Below are 19,776 nucleotides of genomic sequence, written 5' to 3' on the forward strand. Positions count from 1 at the left end.
GGTCAAATGACAGTCAGTGCCACTAACTATGTTTTATTTGCCTTTAAGCTAAGCCAGAAATCCCCATGATTGTGGAAAATAACTCTACGGATGTCTTAAGAGAGGTGAGTCACATTAAAACCTTGGATAATCTATAGTATAATATGCCAAGATGTGCTGTATTGCATCATTGTCCAGAATGTTTTCTCAAAGGACCTTATTCCTTGGCCCTCAGTCAATTAATTTCTGGTGAAGAAGGGAAGCTGAGTTGATCCTAGAAACCAAATGGGAATCCTTACTTCCTGACTTTGGGCTCTTAGAATATGTGATCTGTAATCCTTAGTCCTTAAATTTTCTGGAAAAACAGTCTCAGTAGTTTGAGTTTTTCCTTAATAAAAACTGGAGAAGTAGGGAAAGAAAAGTAGGACAGAAAGTGTGAATCCTGGTGCAAGAAGGAGGCTTTTTTGTTCAGCTGCATTTAACTTGTTCTAATCCATTTCCTGTACCAGCTTTCCTATAGTTTTTATTTGGAAGTAACAAGAGGAAAGCTGCCCTTCTGTAACTCCTTCGGAACCCTGGCTATTTCTCAGGCAGTAGGAGAAGGGGCAGGTGGAAAAGGAAAGTAGCATAGGGCCATCTGACTTCGGTTTCTTGTTGACAGTTCCCAGCCTCAAGTCACTGGGATCTTGGCTCACTTGCCAGCTCTTCTTGCTGGCTGTGACCTTGGGCAAATAACTTCAATCTTTGTAGTCAGTGTTTCTATCTTTATGAAGAGGATAAGAAGGGTATCTGCATATTGTTGTTGTTCTTAAGAATTAAACGAAATAAGGTACAGAAAGTTCTCGGTGTAAATATGGCAGATACTAAGCACTCAATGAACATTATGACTGTTGTTATACTGTTATTACTGTTAGTGTTAATCAGCTATCTTTGGGCACTTTGACTTCATTCAAGCTTTTTAAAATCCCAAGTTATAAAATAAATATTCCCACGAATTCTCAAACATTTCTTGCTACATGGGATGAGAGAAATTATACTCATATTCTAGTTTCTTCTACTCCTACGAACACTAAATAACTTATGATTTCTGATCCTGCTGCATATCAGTCATTTAATTTGACAGCCACATACAAATCATAGCTCAAACTCTGTGGGATGGTTTTAGATGAGAATATACTTGTGTCTTCCGTTGATTTTATGTATTAGTCTCTTAGATAATTGCTGTTGTGGTCCTGAGTATATAAAAAAGATTTAAAATTTTTGTTCTTCCACAGTTAATTCCAATTTTATTAGTGGATTTCATTTCAATAGTTTAAATAAAACAAACTAATGGCACAATGTTTGATAGGTGTTTTTGTTTCTTGTAAGGATTTCTTGAAAATTCTTTATGCCAGTGTTTACAGGTAATAAGGATTCAATCCAGATATGGAATAAATCTTTAAGATTGGATCCAAGAATTCCAGTTAAAAAGAAAAAGGACTTTCTCTTACACGTTATCAAATTTCCTCTCCTGTACCCCTGCTTACCTAGGCTCTGACTGGGAAAATCAGAGAACCTTCCTTCCTGGGGAATTAGTGAGTAATCTCTCACCAACTCTACATAACCAGTGACAGGACACAGCTTGTCTGTGGATCTTTTAAGATTTCGCCAAACATTAGTAATTCTTTACCCTAATATTCTTAGAGTCCCCATTGTATTTTTAATAGCTTCTTAACTCTTCAAAGTCCTTTCACATGCTTTTATCGAGTCATGCTTTCATTGAATCTCTGAAGAAGGTAGGGCTTCAGTCATTTTCCATATGAGAAATTGGAGCCCAGAGAGTCCACACAACTGACTGAGTCACTAATAAAGGGCAGAGCAAGGCTGAGAATTTAGCATGCCCGATTCCAGGCAGGATGGTGTAATGAGAGGAGCCTTATGGTTCAGGGGCAGAGAGAACTAATGTCGAATCCTAATTTGACCACTTCCTGGCTACATATCTTCATCCACTAGTTCACCTCCACAAATCTCAGCTAAGTCATCTAAAACTGAGATCAAGATTAATATTTCACAGGATTCTTAGGTGAATTAAATTTCTGCACACTAATGGAGTACTTTGCACATAATAGATGTCTTGGGAATATTTCTTTCCTCCCACTATTTATCATTCACCTATTCTCTTTCACCCATCCCTTCATCTAAATATATATTCATAAATCTCCTGTGTGATTGATTTTAGGAGCTAGTATGAAATAATGAAAAAACAGAATATAGATTGTGGAATCCAATAGACCTGGGTCTGGATTCTCCTCCATCACTTACTAACTCTGGCCCCTGGGACCTCGATTCCTTAGCTTCCTCATCAGGGACAATGATCCCAAACTCCCAAGAGTGATATAAAGATCAAATGAAAGAACATATGCAAAGTATCTACTATCTGGCAACCATAAGTGTTGGTTAATGGTAATTTCCAACCCCCCTTCATTCCTTAGAAATTAACTAATTCAACATGTTCATATTGGATACCTGCTATGTGCTGCATATTCACTACACCAGCAGCCCTTGGTGTTAAAGTAATGGGGATTTGGTCAGTTATGAGTTATGTTTTCCAGCATTACTAAAGCGATGAAGTTTATGGTTAATTGGCTTTTCCTGAAAAATAGAAAAGCCCCCAAATTACCCTAACAATGATGCTTCTCAGGCTTTGACATGCCAGCGTTGTCCAAGGAGAGTGTCATACCTGTGGGTGTCATATTCTTGTGAGTTCCAGGGCAAGCCTTCACCAGGGCCCCAGCATGATGCACAGCCTTGCCCCTGCAGCTGAGATGGAAAGGGAGTCTTTACTGAAACCAGAGGTTCCCTTCATGTACCAGACGTTGTATTCCAACAAAAGATGCTGGCCTAGAGAGCCATCAGCCCACAGCCCTGGCCCTGCTACCCCACTGTGAAGATGCAGCAAAAGAAGTTTCAGAGAGAGGCATGAAAACTCCAGAGTGTACCCAATAGTTCGGTCTTTCCACGAGCCACGTGTCTCTATTGATGCCTCTTTTTATGTAACGCCATCATCTCTCTGGATCTCTTCTTGTTACTCTCCACGTTTATGATGTTTGACAAAAGTTAGGTGAAAAAAAATATAAAAAGAACTACCTAACATGACACAGGAAACAAAAGTAGTTGGGGTTAAAATGCCTGAAAATGGGGCGCCTGCATGGCTCAGACTCTTGATTTCAGCTCAGGTCATGATCTCAGGGTCTTGGGACTGAGCCCTGTGTCAGGTTCCAAGCTCAGCTCTGCTTCTTTCCCTCTCCCTCTCCCTCTGCCCCTCCCCCACGCTCATGCATGCTCCCTCTCTAAAGTAAATAAATAAATAAATCTTTTAAAAAAGTGCCTGAAAATGAAGAGAAGCTAAAATCGTAAGAGACATATGAAGCAGACACCATAATCTAAAACCACATATTACCATTCAGCAGTATGGCTCTGGTGGCTGTTTGCAGATTTTCATTGTTGCTGTTTATTTAATTGTGATTTTTGCAAAGCCTGAAACTTTGTGGATTCTTTGTCCTTCTTAAACTCCATTTCAAATGTATGTGTGTGTGTTTAAGATTAGGTATTAAAGCTTCTTTTCTCCTTCCTTCCTTCCTTCTTTCCTTCCTTCCTTCCTTCCATCTTATGACACAATAAGGCTCTGATTTCCAGTGTCCAGCCATGGGACTCCCAGTGGCCATCTTCATTTGCAGTGGTGAGTCCCTGAGCTTTCACCCCAGCTGGAGAGGGCCCTAAAAATGGGAATTCATATGGGAAGTGAAATCTCTAATATCAGGCAGTTTTCTAGAAAAAAAAGGGAGATTATAAGCCTGCAGTATAGTCTGGGTTTTTCACAAGTTTGTGTTTGGATTGTGCTTGTTCCACAAACAGCTCACAGGGAAGACAGATGTGGCTGTTAGAGCTGCTGACAGTCTAAGAACAAGTGCTAAGAGGGAGCCACACTCAGGTAAGGACGGAGCGAGGCAAGAAGCCATTATTATACCAGGATCTTGTCTGCTTTCTGGAAGGTTGATGCCCATAAAGGGCTTGGGCTTATTTACGAGACGATGAAAGACTGTGTTTGTTAGCTCTTGTCTCCCCAGCTCCCACCACCCCTCACCCCATCCCCAACCCAGTAAAAACAAAAAACAAAAAACATTAGGTTCTAGAGGAATCATTCAAAATAAAAGTCAGCTCTAGCACAAAAGCCACAGTCCTTGCCAGTTGGTTTTATTCTATTCCTGAGTGAACATATTAGGCATATTTTCAACAGCCCAGGGAATTGTTCTCTCCCTATAGACTATTAGGTTTCCTTTTTTCAAAGCATCTCTGAGTATTTTATTTTTTTAAAAGATTTTATTTATTTATTTGAGACACAGAGATACACAGAGAGAGAGAGAGAGAGAGAGCATGAACAGAGAGAGAGGCAGAGGGAGAGGGAGAAGCAGGCTCCCTGCTGAGCCAGGAGCCCGATGCAGGGCTCGATCCCAGGACCTTGGGATCATGACCTGAGCCGAAGGCAGACGCTTAACCATCTGAGCCACTCAGGCACCCCATCTCTGAGTATTTTAAAATGAACATTGAAAAAAAAAACAAACAGGGAAGAATTGGCATGCAGCCAACATCATCAAAGACAAGGATAGAATCCCAAACCTACTGCTCAAATGAATGAGTAGTCTGTCAGGACAAAACAAAAGCAACCTAAGTGTTAAAATTGACCTCAGAACCTAGGAAAATGTTCTCTGTCCTTCAGTCTCCCAGTCATGGTCTCTCATCTTTTCACGGTAAAATTTTTTTTTGGGGGGGGGTGATGGGAATCTGTCTCTCTCCTGTGTTCACACTGATTCTCTATCCTTTTTTCTTCTCTTTTGGTTTTCTGCCTCTGTTCTTTATTTCTCCTTCCTCACCCCATCTCTCTACCATTCTCTTTTCCTTCCTGAGTTTCTCTCATCTCTTCTTCATGAACTCTGTCTTTAACAGACCTTAATATGAAATTGGATTATATTTTAAAATATTTATGAATAAGTTTCTATATCCTCTGTTCTTAATGTTTCATCCGAGTAAGTTGAAAAGTCTTTAATTCTCTCTGGCTGATTACACATTAATGACGTATGTGTCAGGTTGTTGAAAAGACAGGATTCAGACAGGTTCTGCTGGTGACACAGCTTTAATAAAAGCAGGTGGTACAACACAGCACCAGTGAGAGAAAGACCTGCACTGGATGGGGCCTGAGATCTCAGGCACAAGCTTCTGTGTCCTTCCACAGCCGGGCCCCACAGAACAAGCTCTGTACCCAGTTCTCAACTCACCACCAGGATGTATGCAAACGCCTGGGCCCCAGGAAGCCTAAGCTGCACTCCTGGTGGGGTCTCTTAGAGTGAGCTGGTCACATAGGCACATTCCAGCCACCTGACCAGCCTCAACTGTCAGAACCCTCAGCTCCACCAAAACCAAGTGCAAAGCATAAATCCCGTTATTTTCACTCAGCAACATGGCAGGATGGTACATTCTGCACCCAAACTCACAGACCCATGGTGGCAAAACAACCTTTATCTTCAGTTAATACATTTTGAAGTTTTGATCAGGACAGCTTTAGGGACCCTGTAGATAAGTGTTTGGTCAGTTGACACCTGCTGAGATTAACTCGTACTATGCATGCTTTCTCTTAAAAACACAAATACTTTCTTTCTATTAATCCTAACGTGGCTCTTTGCTGTGAGCCTCAGTCTGTGTTTCAGAATAGATACCTCCCAGGCTGATTACACAAAATGGAAGGGATGAGCCATGGCAAGCTGCTCCTGCTGTCTCTGACAGGCTTCCTTCTCAGCCCTCAGCTTCCACTTCATCTCCAGGATGGCCCTCTCTACCGCCTCCAGGGCTCGCTCTCGCCTTTCCACTGCCCTCTCCCGCCATTCCACTGCCCTCTCCCGCCTAAGCACCTCCTTTTCCCTTTGGCTGGCCCACAGAGCCAGGGCCCCCACCTGCTCCAGGAGCCGGGCCCAGTCGCCCTCGATACCCAGGGGGAGTTGGGGCCCCTGGGGCCTTAGGTCCTTGTGCTGCCTCACCTGACCATGGCCGGTCTTCTCCAGCTCCTCTCTATGCATGCTTTTCAGATGTTTCCACAAGGCTGTGGTGCCCACGTTCACCCCGGGGCCACGGCTCACCTGCCTGCCACACAGGCGGCAGGTGGCATATTGGTTGGGGTGGTGGCCAGCACGAACAGGGGCCAGGTGGAAATACTCCCATACCTCGGAAGACCGGGTGCCCTTGTTGTGGGGTGTAGGGGTGGGCATGGCGCTTGCGAAAGGGCCAACCAGTTCTCCCTTCTCACTGACTGCCTCTTCCTCCTTCACCTCTAGGTCTCCTTTTCCCTTCATCCTGGTTCCCTCCTCTTCCTCCTCTTCCCGCCTCATCTTGTGTCGTCTTCTACAGCTTTCCTTGAGCCAGAAGTCTTAGCTGAACCACAGCTAAAGCGAAATGAGTAATTGGGAAGGGACTGTGGTAGCTCTTGGGGATTCACAACCAAGGTCAAAGGCTGGCCACACCTGAGTGGTGTGAAGTTTGCACTTCACAGAGAGTCAGGGTGAGTCAGAGCCACACGAATGGCCTCTGAGGCTCCCATGTACATTCCCCCCAGGCCTCAGGTATGTACTGATCCCTCCTTGTCTAGACCAGAAAGGCAAAGCAAATGAGTCCAGGAATCACAAAGAATTCAGTGTTCTCTACATTAAACACCACCCCGAGTTTTTGAACATTGGAAATTTTAGGTTTTCTATTGATTCCCTCCTGGCTGCTTCCACTGTTTCTGTGTCCTAAATGCCTATAGATGGGTTTTGGAGGCTCCACACCCTCGGGCTGCTCACGATGTCCAGGGCTGGGGCCTCACTGGCCTTCCTCAGAGTAGGGAGAAGCACGCCCCGGAGAGAGAGGGACGCTGATGGTGGGAGACACCTGCACTTCCTGAGAACTGTCGCAACAGAGTCCAAACTCTGGGTAATAAAGTTCCCAGTGTGAGGTCAGTTTGGCCCTACAGAGGTTCCTCTAGGGCTGAGATTCTAAGAATTCCAAACAGCGGGCTTAGCTGTTTTCAGCAGGAGGAACTGGCATGCACAGAGGAGGAAGAGGTGGAGCACATCTCTACAGACTTGTCGCCCGACGGTCCTCAGCAAGTAGCTTACCCTGCACCTTCCCTGGCGCCATCACCTGCAAAGCCAAAAGTCAATAAGACCTTCCTGATAGCCGCTTACTCCAGGGGCTTGCCTGATTCACCCCCATTGAAATAAATAGATGGACAATTAAATTACATTGTAAAAAACAGCCTGACAGCTCTCTCTCCTTTTTGGGTTCATTTCTTAAGTAATGGAGAGCCTTGTTCGTCAAGCTTTGCAACCCCAAAGAGTTAGGAAACACTCCCACCCCCAGCCCTCCGAGTGGGTACTTACTTATGAGCAAGCAGGGCTCTGAAGGTGTGCCTTAGGCTCTGGTACTGGGTGAGGGCTCCTGCATGCTGTGGGTAGCTAGTAGCTGACTCCTGCCCCCAGGAGGAGGTCCCTGAAGTCCTGTTCCCTCCCACTTCCAGAGAAGCCTCCTTTCCAAGTGGGTGTGTCCCTGCCTGCCTACACACAGATGCCAACTTTCTCTCTGCCCCCCTTCCACACCCCCGAATAAAGACGTTCCTGGCACAGGGCTGGTAATAAAACATTAAGTCGAGCACCTACAAGTCTTAGTTCTGTTTCCAGATAACTCCATCATCTGGCCTCTTAAGCAAAGGAAAATATGGAAGGGTGAGAAAAGGGTGAGATTTCAGCAGAGAAACCACAGGCCTCAACAACATCTGTGCTTTCAAATATCTTGTCCAATTGTCAGACCGTGAGTCTTAACGTTGGGTTTGGAAACTACGGATTTTGTAAATACAGTCAGTGGAAAAACCAAAGAACTTGCAGAAAAGGGAAGATTAAGTGAGAGGAAACCTCCCAATATTATGTAACTGGAATTGGAAAAGCTCAATCGCTATTGGCTTGTATTCTCAGTTGGAGTGAGATAAAAGAATAGTCACAGTTTAAGCAAAAATTTTATATTTACATAAATACTATATTTATATATATGTATATTTAGGAAGGAGAACCTACCAAGAGGAGACAGGAACATTTTGAAGAAGGTGTCTGTGGAAGAAAAATGCTTGAGTTATAGAAGAAAAGGTAGAAATGACAGAGTAGAAAACAGACTGAAAGATAAATTTCAAGTGAAGAAAGAAGGTTGAGAGGAGGAAAGACTCCAAATCGAAATGAAGAGTTGATAAACAAATAGGGGAACTTTAAAAAAAAAAGTTTCCTCTTTCTAAACTAAAAAGCTAAATGTTTTTTTTAAATGATGCTATGGAAAGCCCTTATGAAAAGGTTCTGCCTAAACTTAGGCAACCTGAATCTGGGCTAATTTACGAATGGTCAGCATTTCAGTATTTCATCTGCGGAAAAAAGGAAATGATCATTCTTACAGCCAGATGTGGACTCAGTTTTCTTGACTCCTCAAACTCATCATGCTCCAACCTCCTGCTGGCTTCCCTCTGCTGCCAGGACAACATGCCCAACTCACATGTCAGCCTATGAACCCTTTCTGTCTATCCATCTTTGTGAATTCTCCACTATTTTCCACCACAGGCCACCTGTGGAGTCCAGGCCCATGTCTTCCCTGTCTGCAAAATATAACTCCATTCACTAAGTTATTCCCAGAGTTCACCCTTCTCTGTGCTCCTACAGAACTGCCCAAATACTCTTTGCCACTTACATCATTCTTTGTGCTATTGCGCATATATTCCGTGTATACTTAGAACAATGTGTGTTGGAGAAACCAGTTCTTTGGCTTGTCTCATGAATGCAACAGCCACACATTAAGTGAGTGAGTGATTTTAACTTCTCAACAGAGGGATGTGTGTGTGTGTGTGTACACTCGTGGGTGTGTACACAGAGACTCTTGTCCATATTTACTCCATATATGTATTTTTTAATTTAACATGTTTTTCCTCTTACTCATTTGGAAGTTCCCAAACAGCAGTAGCTCTGCTTGCTCAGCAAAACCCTATAAACTTGATGTTTCATAAGAGGTTTAACTTCAGTTTGAACTAGTTAAGTCTGTGGCTTTTCAATTTTAGAGAGACTGGGAGGGAGGAGTTCAGGACGAGAACCACATTCTGAAACAAAAATCTTAGAACACAGTCTGGAGGTGGTAGAGAGTATTTGAGATCTGACTCACGCCATAAAATCTGAATTCAGAGAATCCACAGAGTTAAAGCTTTTTAATATTTTTTTTAGTTGGCAAGAGATTTCTTCAGGAAGCGTGTTGCCTTTATAAAATAATGGAACCCCTACTTATTCCTGATATTACCATATCATCATCTTATGGTGGGTTAACTGAGCATGGAGAAAATGAGTCATGAGAGTGATTAAAGGTGTTGACATTAATAAAAACCTTTACCACTTTTTTTTTTATTAACATTTCATTTCCTGTAACTCTTACATCCCTTCCTGGACCACCTAAAGATAAACATCAGTCTTTGGCATTTTATTGGATTAAATAAATTGAACTCTCTTTTCTTTACTAAATAAGAATATATTTTAGGGGACCTGGTTTTACTTTTGATTTTCCAGGACAAAAAGTGACATAATGTCATGGATCTGCATTGCTGACGCATGCACGTGTCCCCATTGTCAAGTGTGGAATGAGTGGAAAACCTGGCAGCTGCAGTGTTCGCTACTTACCGTTTTGGATTCCACAGATAGTCTCCTCCGAAAGTCTCATGATTTCCTTGGGCTTTTTGTAGGGATGTATGGAAGGGTGCTAAACTGCACCTCGGTAGGACCTCACCAGAAAGATGCTACTTTAGCATCCTTAAATTTGGTTTCTCAACTCTGCTCAGGACCAAACTCTTTGGGTATAACTAGTCTGTGGGGAAATTGGCACACCAAGTATTACATATAGTTCATTGTTCTTTACTAGCTAACTAGTGAATCCATCCATTGTGGAAAATATTTGAGAACTAAGAACCAGAGCTGGTTATATGTAAAATACATATATCTCTTGATGAGAAAACAAATAACTATGGATGGGATTATAATTTTGCAGTGTCTCAGATAAAATAATGAGGATCCAATAAGTCTTATTGGATATTTTCATCAGGCTGTTGAAATAAACTATCATCTCAAAAAGAGCAAATACGGTGTTGGAAATAAAACATAACTGACCCTACCTCTAAGCTTCCTGGTTTTGTAACATAAGCTACCTGTTCCATCTCTTTCATGTTTCAGTACGATGTGTTTTACCAGGAAATATCTTGGACTGGGACTGGAGTAACAGAGTTCCCAATTGTGCCATCCCCTACATTCCACTCCCTTCACCATCCTTGTGATTGGGTGCCTTGGTTTCCCCATCTGTCAAATGGCAATGATAAAGCATGTCCTTCCTATCTGCCCTATGGGATTTTTAAGATGATAAAATGAAAAATCATTACATAAATTCTCTACAAGTCAAAAGTGAGATATTTAAAATAATGGTTTCTGTGGTTGTTGCTATAAATAGTACTTTACATTATTTTGGGAGTAGAAACAACCAAAATGCATATATCTTTTAGCTTTTAGTATAACAGAATATTCTTTTCTGGCCTCTGCCTGTTAGAGCTTCTTCCATTTTTCTAGTCTTTGGCTTCCATTTAGTATTATTTTATTCTTCCTATATAGAATTATGATCTCCCTTCTCCAGAACCCAGAATCCAGACTTGCAACATTAGTCTAGGCCTAGATTCTTCATAAGTTAACCTATAATTCCAGCCATGAAATCATGACATCTCTGTAGGAGACAGCCTATTTGTAGCTCACATTTTCACATAACCTCTGAAAGGTAAACACAGCTTTGTTGAAAGTGGAGAAAATTGTTTCCTGCCAATTTGCCTCATGTGACAGTTGGTGGGGATGTAAGGGGTACCAGTTTCTTCTGAATTTGCAAATAAGCCTTTCTATGTTCTGCCTTCACCCCCAGAGAACATTTACCTGCTCCCAGAGGAATGTATTTCCCACAGCAAATCTCACGTGGTTTATAGAAGGAGGCTTTCCTCAAAGTGAAAAAGAAGGTAAGGAAATCATTCAGTGGAAATGGGTTTGGCAAAGAAAGAAAGAAAACAATGAAGAATAGAAATTGCCATTGCCCAAGTTGATCTTGGCATTTAAGGACAATTCTAATTCCAAAACAAACATCATCTTGCCTACCAGATGGCATTTTCTGATACCGCATCTAGTGCCTCCAAGAGGATCAGTGTGGGTCACATTTCCCAGAATTAAGAAATAAACCTGACTTTTTTTTTTTTTAGGTTCATTTATTTTAGAGAGACAGAGAGTGTGTGCGAGCAGGGGGAGGAATAGAGGGGAAGGAAGAGGGGAAGCAGATTCCCTGCTTGATCCCAGGACCCTGAGATCATGACCTGAGCCAAAACCAAGAGTCAGATGTTTAACCAACTGAGCCACCCAGGCGCCCCACACCTGACTTCTTTAACTCGCTTATAAACACTAATGTTTTATTCAACTGTTAGTAAAAGCAGATCTTTTATATGACAGCAAAAAAGTTTAACTCAACATACATTTATTAATAATTTCATTTAGTTCAAATAACTTAGCACCACTGCTTTCAGTCAATAACCAAATACTTTTGACTTGTTCTTATAAGGCTCTGAGTGGGGTGGGGTGGGGAAGACTAGAGGAAGTATACATAAAGGACTGGGCTTTATGACAAGGAACTCCTCCAGGAGGATTAAAAATTCTTGGAGCAGAATGCACATTGAGGCAAGCTTAGGTGAGAACGTACAAAGCCGTATTTTTCATAAGTATTAAACGGGCAGCACCTGCCAGGACAATCTCAGCCATTCCCTGCCCAGGACAACAGCCCTTCTCCTTTCTCTTCAGGCAATTTTTTTTTCAAAGCTCAATATGTTTTCAACAGTAACTGAGTCCTATAGCTCTTGCTACATTATATTTTTAACTGATAAAATAAAAAGTTCATGTTGATGAACGATTGTATCAATCCACTTGATTCATTTTGAGACTATTACTGGTTTTGTTATTCACTTCGAAAACAATTCACCCATAATAATAATGATTGATGCAATCCTGAGAATATCTCTTAAAGGTCATTATAGATACGTTCTCCTGTTAAGTAAGCCCTGGTTTGATGTGCCGGTTACACTCCCAACCATGAGGCCAGACAGTGTGGTACAATTGCATTTAGTTATTACTTTGGCAAGTAACAACTTCAAAATTAGCATTTAGAGCCTGTAGTGCAAAAAAGCTGTGAGATTTCAGAAAGTTCAGGCTTACAGTGACAGATGGTTTTACATTAATTTCCAGCTACCATGTATGCTATTTGGAGGTTGGACCAACAGGGGCAGTTAAACAGTTTCTGTTTCTAAAGGAGACTCACAGGACCCAAAATGACAATGGTTATAAATCTCCAGCTTATTTCAGAGAAAAGATACAATATAACAACACCATTAAAGTAAGGATATATATCTCATGTGTAGATTTACAGCAAGGGGGCCAGGGAAATCAGGCATGGGGCTCTCTGTAAAGGGCGGGGAAATGACCAACATGGCGCAGAACACCTCAGAAGTGGGGAGCCCAAAATGGAGTCTTGATTGAGGTTGTTTTATATTTTGCTTAGACATATTCCTGCTGTGTAGCCAGACTCGACAGCAGAGCCTTACCAGGTTCTAGCCCAGGTTAGGTGCAAATCATCAGTCTCACTGTTATCAATAAACAATGCTGGTGAACGACAAGAACCGGCCCCCAACCCCCTCGGACCCATGATCACAAATAAAGCAACACTATTAATCAGTACATTTTGTACCTTGACAATGGATCAATACCATACAGGAGCTTGAGCAAAACAGTTTAGGTTAACAGTTTAGGCCTGCTGGAATAAATCCTCAGTGCGCAGAAACTGTGGTTTGACCGTGTTAGACTCTGTTACTGTAAACTGAACCATCCCCAGCCATGCCTTGACATCATTTTATGGCTCATACAGAAAACGCTGGTGACTGATCTTGTTCTGAATCTGTCCTGTAGGAATATACATTACTAATGAAGAGAGAAAAGTCAAAGGTGGATTTTTGGAGCTGAAGTCTGTTTTGACAAGGGTGTATGGTAATAATAAACCAGCCCAGTCAAATAACCTGACCATCTGGTGTATGGCCCTATCTCCAGTCCCCGGAAATAAAGTGTGGAACATCTCATCTGAAAAGATCACTTTTTCCTTGGGTGAGTTGTCTATTTAATAGGGTCAACCAGAGGTGGCCAAGACTGCCATAAGCTCAGAACACTTCTAATTAGAACAAATAGAACCACTCATTATTTCCATGGTATTTTAATCTCGGAAAACTCTTTATACAACTCAAAATTATTAAATTTCATACTATCAAAACTTTTTTGACAAAACAATGGGACTCTGCCTAAAAGAATTTCTTCAAATAAAAAATAGCTGATTCCTATTTCTGAGAATTTCTGGTGAATATAGCAATTTTTTTTCAAATTTCATTTAATAACTTTTTGTTAATGTACCATATAATGAAAATTAACACTAATATATTGATGATCAAGAGAGGTTCTTAAAATCCTAAAATCCCTTCTGAGTCACGAAAACCTTCAATTATATATAGCATTTATAATTTTAATACTTAGGAATGGATAAGCTATGTATGAGATATAAATAGCGTGAGGATAAGGACTATATCCTAATGATTTTCATGCCCCTAGGTTGAAGCACAGAATTTGGCACATTGAAGATTTTTATGACTTGAAAATTGATATGCAGGATCATTCTACTTATCACAATATTTGATCAGAATATTCACTACTCTAAACCTGACCAAATAATAGAGATTTTACTGCCTAAAAGATGTGAACAAATGTCTCAGCAAATACAGCGACAACAGATTGCCTATAAAAAATAGAAGTTTGTAATGACAACTATCAAACATGCATATATAACAGTAAAGAAATACTTAAGCAGATTTGTTAGCCATTATTACAACGCTGCAGGACCATTAACATCTTTTACCGCCTTCCTATTTTCAGAGATACTGTAGTCTGTGACATACTCATAAAACCCAGGATAGCTTATAAGGGAAAGTTTCCCTTTGTTTCAAGGCCACTGTCTGCATGTTGGGTCCTACCCAGCCCTTTCACAAATGCAGGCAGTTGGTTCCTGGGAGCCTTGGATGGGAAGGGTATGTGACTCAGTGCAAATCCATCCCCACTATTCAGAAGCCGGTGCCATTCTGAATCTAGGACAGTGGCATCATGCCTATAATGCTGCCTATGTGTGTGTATATCTATACACACACAAACACATCTCCCTGTGAACTCTGAGTTAATAACTCGGAAATGGTCATGGGTTTACACTGGAACATCCACACTCAACTCTGTCCCCAGTTCCCTCAGAAATAAATGCACTTCCTTTCTAGAAGCCGGGACACAGTTAAGGGCTACAGGCTTGGAACAGGGTAAAGGTAACTGGTTCTCACATAGATTTGCCAGTAACTTTGGCAGACTCTAGGGACATGAGCTAAAAACCAAACAACCTTAAATTCCTTAAATCCCATCACAGACAGAACCATGTTCGAAATTCCGATCTTTTTTGTTGTTAAAAATGAGCTTTTCTTGGTTTAAAGATTTTATTTATTTTTTTTAGAACAGTTTTAGGTTGACGGCAAAAGAGGAAGGTGCAGAGATTTCCTATACACCCTCCCACACACATGAATATTCTCCCTCTCTATCAGCTTCACTCACTGGAATGGTTCATTTGTTACAACTGATGAACCTACACTGACACATCATTATCACCCAAAATCCATAATTTGCCTTATGGTTCAACACTTGGTATTGTATATTTTATGGATTTGGACAAATGTATATTGACATGTACCCATCAGTGGCTTCAAACAGCCTTAAATTTTCACTGCCCTAAAAATCCTTTGTGCTCCACCTATCCATCCTTTAGCCCCCAACCCCAACCCCTGGCAACCACTGATTTTTTTAGTCTTTAGAGTTTTGCCTTTTCCGAATGTCATACAGTTGGAATCATACGGTATGTAGCCTTCTCAGATTGGCTTCTTTCACTTCCTGATACGCGTTTAGGTTTCCTCCATGTTGTCTTATGGCTTGATAGCCTATTTTTTATAGTACTGAATAATATTCCATTTCATGCATGTACCATATTTCGGTTGCTTCCAAGTTTGGTCAATTATGAATAAAGCTGCTGTGAACATCCCCATGGAGGTTTTTGTGTGGGCATGAGTTTTCAATTCCTTTGAATGAATACAAAGGAATACAATTGCTGGACTGTAGGTAAGAGTATGTTTAGTTTTGTAAGAAGCCTTCCAACTGTCTTCCAAAGTGACCATACCATTTTTGCATTCCTGCCAGCAGCAAATGAGAGTTCCTGTTGCTCCACATCCTCACCAGCTTTTCATATTGTCAATGTTATGGATTTGGGCCATTCTAGTAGCTGTGTAGTGGTATCTCTTGTTGTTTGAATTTGCATTGGTTGATGACATATTATGTGAATCATCTTTTCATATGCTTATTTGCCATCCATTTATCTTCTTTAGTGAGGTGTCTATTAAAATCTTTGGCCCATTTTTTAATCAGGCTGGTTGTTATCTTACTGTTGAGTTTTAAGTGTTCTTTGTATATTTTGAAAAATAGTCCTTTACCAGTTGAGTCTTTTGCAAATATTTTCCTCCCAGTCTGTGGCTTGTCTTCTCATTCTCTTGAATTATGCTAAGTTTTAAGATCAGAAAATAATAATTTTAGGCTAATAAGGAAGGGCACTGATCCTGATACCCAAAGCACACCATAATTCCAATTTACAGGACAGCCCTTGATCTAATATAATTTTAGGTTCTGAGCAGATGGTTATTTTTAAAGTGCCAAATGAATTTTTATCCTTTATGATCAAATATTAAAGCCAATAAGTGTTGAAGAGTTCAGTTTCCCAAAATTATAGCTTACATTCTAGTCACATTCTAGCATGTATCTTTGGGAATGACTTAGAAGATAACAGTTGAGACTCTGGAAAGCAATGTCATCACTGGATCATACTCCCTTACTTGTTGTAAGTTCTTAAACACTTACTTCCAAACATTCTTTCTGCTTGTGGTAGTACTGCTGGGTGCTTTATGAACTCTGGGAAAACTTCTGATGCCTTGTGCAAGAGTTATTGCTTTATCAAGCCATTATTGTTGACAGATATTGAGATGAAAATACAGAAGAAAAATCTAAAGTAGAGAAATTCTGAGAATATTACAGAGCAAAAAGGAGATTTAGTAAGAGGAGAGGAGCTTTTGCTCCCCTTTGTTCCCAGAGAAGAGTTGGAGGCCTGCAAGCTAACAGTCCTCCGAGATGCTTCCTTCCCCACCTACCTCACAGTCTCCCAGGAAGTTCAAATGCTCAGTGATTCTTATTCTAGTAAACTCAGAAAAGGAGAGGGGTCAGGATAGGGTGATCAGTGGCTCATCAGGCAGCTGTTTGAGTGACCAAAGCCTACAGATTCCTGTGATTAAACAATAAATATATTTTTTAAAAAGTTCTTTCCAAAATATCCTACCCTGCTGTTACCAAACCCCATGTTTGGCTGCCCCTAGCTCAATAGGCCAATACTCAGAAGAGGAGTTTTGATTGGAAAGGAATATGAGCTTTATTCAGCAGGCTGGCCAACTGGGGAGAAGGCAGACTCTTGTCCAAAAGCCAACTCCAAGGTTTCTGCCTGGCCCAGGGATTTTTAAAGGGGTTCAGGGCAGTTAGCTGGTAAGGGAGTGCAGTAGTCTTTAACATTTCTTGATGATGTGCAGACTTGGTGGTCCCAACTAGAGAGACTGTCTCAGTGATCTCAGTGCTGGGGGGCTGTGCAAGGGGGTCTGCTTCCTGTTTCAGGAGGTATAGGAGTGCTCTGTTCTTCCTAGGAAAGAATGAAAGAACTAGGTATTCAAAGGAAAGTGAATCAATCACATGGCCTAAAGGCATTTGCTAAAGTTTAAAGACTACTAGGTTATCAGGAGGGGCCAAAGTAGCTTCACTGCTAGCCTAGCTTATCAGAATGTATAAAATTGTAGCCCTGTAAGGTCAGTTTTTTTGGCATATACAAAGAGTTGTTTTGTTTTGTTCTGAGGTGGAGGGGATTTTTTAAAAAAATATTAAAACAAAAGTTGAGTGCAAATACCCCTTGGGGTGGGTAATGTCCTTGCCATCTTCAGCTATTATTCATCATTAAATGGATTTCCATGTGGGATAGAGAGAGAGTTAGGGGTTAGTGAGTCATATGTGTTTGAGTGTGCATGTATATTTTGGGATATGGAGAAAGGATTAAAAAGGGGTATCTCAGTAGTGAGGCAAGAGAACCACTGAATATTGAGGCAGAATATGCCAGACAAATACTTCCTATTTCATGATTTTTCTCAAACCCTGACTGATCGTAGGGATCCTAAGGACTTTATCAGTTAAGGATTGATCAGTTAAGGACTTTAATATACATAGAAATCACCCAAGGATCTTGTTAAAAAGCAGATTCTGATTCACTAAGTCCAGGTGGAGGGGCAGGGCCTGAGACTCTACATTTCTAACAAGTTCCTAAGAGAAGCCACGGGCCACATTTTGAGAAGCAAGGATCTGGCAAGGCCTGGAGTTTGGTTCATTTCTAGGTGGACCAGCTAAGGGCTGATTTGAGCTCTGAGGAAGCCCTAGAACTGACCAGCTGCCCTGTAGGACAGACAGACACCTGGCCACTGCTGCCCATGAGGGTGGTCCTGAGCTGCAGAGGGGACACACTCAGGAGCAGATGAAGTTGCTTTAGGCCAGCAGCTTAATCCCTTACAACACGATGGCAAATGTAATGGTCTAAAAACTGGCTGACATGTTTCTGCTAAATTCTGCTTTTGAGTTTTGGGAAATAGTGTTTTTCTGTGAGGTTTTAGCCACTTCTTTTTACACCCCTGAGTTTTGTCTTGACCAAGGCAGAGTTTCTACTTTACAGGACAATCTGAAACCAGAAGGACCTTTTTTTTTTTTTTTTTTGGCTGCAGGTTTCATGTTGAAAGCTATGCATCATTTTTGTTACTGGGCAAAGAGTTCATCTTAAAATACAAATCTTGCAGTAGCAACTTCCTAATACACTGTAAGGATATGTATGCCAAGAACCCCTCAGATTACAAAGCTGTGTGATGTTAAAATATGGCAGAATAATATCATAAAATAGAAATATTCAATTAATGAAAAATAAATGTTTCCCATTGTCAAAATCTAGGATTAAGCATAACCTATCAACAACTTCTTTTCCAGGAGTCAGCAAAAATTTTCTGTTTTTATCTGCCAGATAGTAAATATTTTATGTTTTGTGGACCATACGGTCTCTATCACAGTTACTCAGCTCTGCCATTGTAGTACAAAAACAGCCATAGACATACGTAAACAAATGGACATGGCTGTGTTCCAGTAAAACTTTATTTACAAACATAGGCTGTGGGTGGAATTTGACTTGTGGGCCATAGCTTGCTACCCTCTGTTCCAATCAATCTACAGAGAAAAACACCTAGGCATTATTTTTCCAGGTCCGTGCTTATTAAAGTTGCTACTTTGGAAGATGATGCTTATTATGCACCAGCTGTCAGATATGTACTTAAAGTTGGTCTTCTCTCTTTGAGTGTTTAGAAGGAATCCATACGCATTCATTCATCCACTTGCATTTGCCAGAAACCAGAAATACAGTGAGGAGCAACACAATCACTTCTCTTGAGGGGTATACTGATGATGTAGAGTACTAAGGCCTTTGCTAAGTTAAATATTAAGGCTATGAGCACATCACAAAGATCCCTGGGATTCTTCAAGTTTGAGAAGGTGTATTCCAGGCCGTTTGCGGTGGGAAAGTATAAGGAAGCAGCATGCACACAAAGCAAGAATCCATGGAGATCGGGTTGAAATATCACCCGTTGGATTGAGGGTATGATTTGAGATGTAAAAGATGATAGGCAGCATCGGGAAATGAAGTGTAATGGGAGGAGGAAAATAATGATCAGATTTGAATGTCATGCTGAAGTGTTCAAACATGTTTCAGATGGTATGGGTGGAAGAGAATGGTCATTCCACCAACCTACTTGTATACTCTCCAGGAACTTTCTCCCTACCCGACACCTACTTCCTCAGAGCTTAATAGCAAGGGATCATTTATATGATAACAAGTCAGAGCCAGCTGTAAGCATCACCTACAGCCAACAGCAATAACAACATGACCAACACTAAAAAGAAAACATAGATACATCTCGATTACAAAACACAAATCCCTTCCAATGTGCTATGTGCTATCAGGTGACATCATTTATATAATATATACTTTTCTCTTAAAATAAATTATAGAATAGAGCCAAGAGTATAATTTACAATTAAATGTCCAAATAATTGACATAGCTCATCAGATGTGTGACACTATACCCAATGTCATTAGATCTAGAAAATCACAAAATTCCCTAGCCTCCAAATCATTTAACAATATTTAACCCAGGCCTTCCTAAAGTCAATAGATCCTTCTGGCATCTGTAAATTGTTTTATACTGCTAATAGGGCTATTTTACAGTTCAATAACGGGAGCTTTAAGGAACTGACATAAATGTATAATATGATAAAATAATATATTCTAGCCTCTCTTTCATCCCTACCTGCCCACACAAACACACACACACACACACACACACACACACACACACACACA

The 19,776-nt window shown here is 40.9% G+C and overlaps 2 protein-coding genes across 6 annotated transcripts in view; one reads left to right on the plus strand and one right to left on the minus strand.

Moving 5' to 3' along the window:
- The window catches only part of CD96 (CD96 molecule), an 88,909-nt gene that overhangs the window by 30,767 nt on the left and 38,366 nt on the right, over positions 1–19,776 (plus strand). For all 5 annotated transcript variants that reach the window (XM_073893167.1, XM_025873968.2, XM_025873961.2 and 2 more), the window contains exons 5-7: positions 49–104; positions 11,011–11,101; positions 13,086–13,277. In XM_073893167.1, the coding sequence (XP_073749268.1) occupies positions 49–104; positions 11,011–11,101; positions 13,086–13,277 (339 nt within the window). The remainder of the gene's footprint in view (positions 1–48; positions 105–11,010; positions 11,102–13,085; positions 13,278–19,776) is intronic.
- Positions 5,632–6,395, minus strand: ZBED2 (zinc finger BED-type containing 2). The gene has a single exon (XM_025873980.2). The coding sequence runs from the start codon at positions 6,393–6,395 to the stop codon at positions 5,742–5,744; it is 654 nt and encodes a 217-aa protein (XP_025729765.1). The 3' UTR covers positions 5,632–5,741.

Source organism: Callorhinus ursinus, unplaced genomic scaffold, assembly GCF_003265705.2.
Source record: "Callorhinus ursinus isolate GAN/ISIS: 27379988/994484 unplaced genomic scaffold, GSC_fseal_2.0 scaffold1, whole genome shotgun sequence".
NCBI classification, from domain to species: domain Eukaryota; kingdom Metazoa; phylum Chordata; class Mammalia; order Carnivora; family Otariidae; genus Callorhinus; species Callorhinus ursinus.

Bases quoted from the DNA above. Each gene is read 5' to 3' on its own strand.
- ZBED2 (XM_025873980.2), bottom strand. From the start codon at position 6,395: ATGAGGCGGGAAGAGGAGGAAGAGGAGGGAACCAGGATGAAGGGAAAA.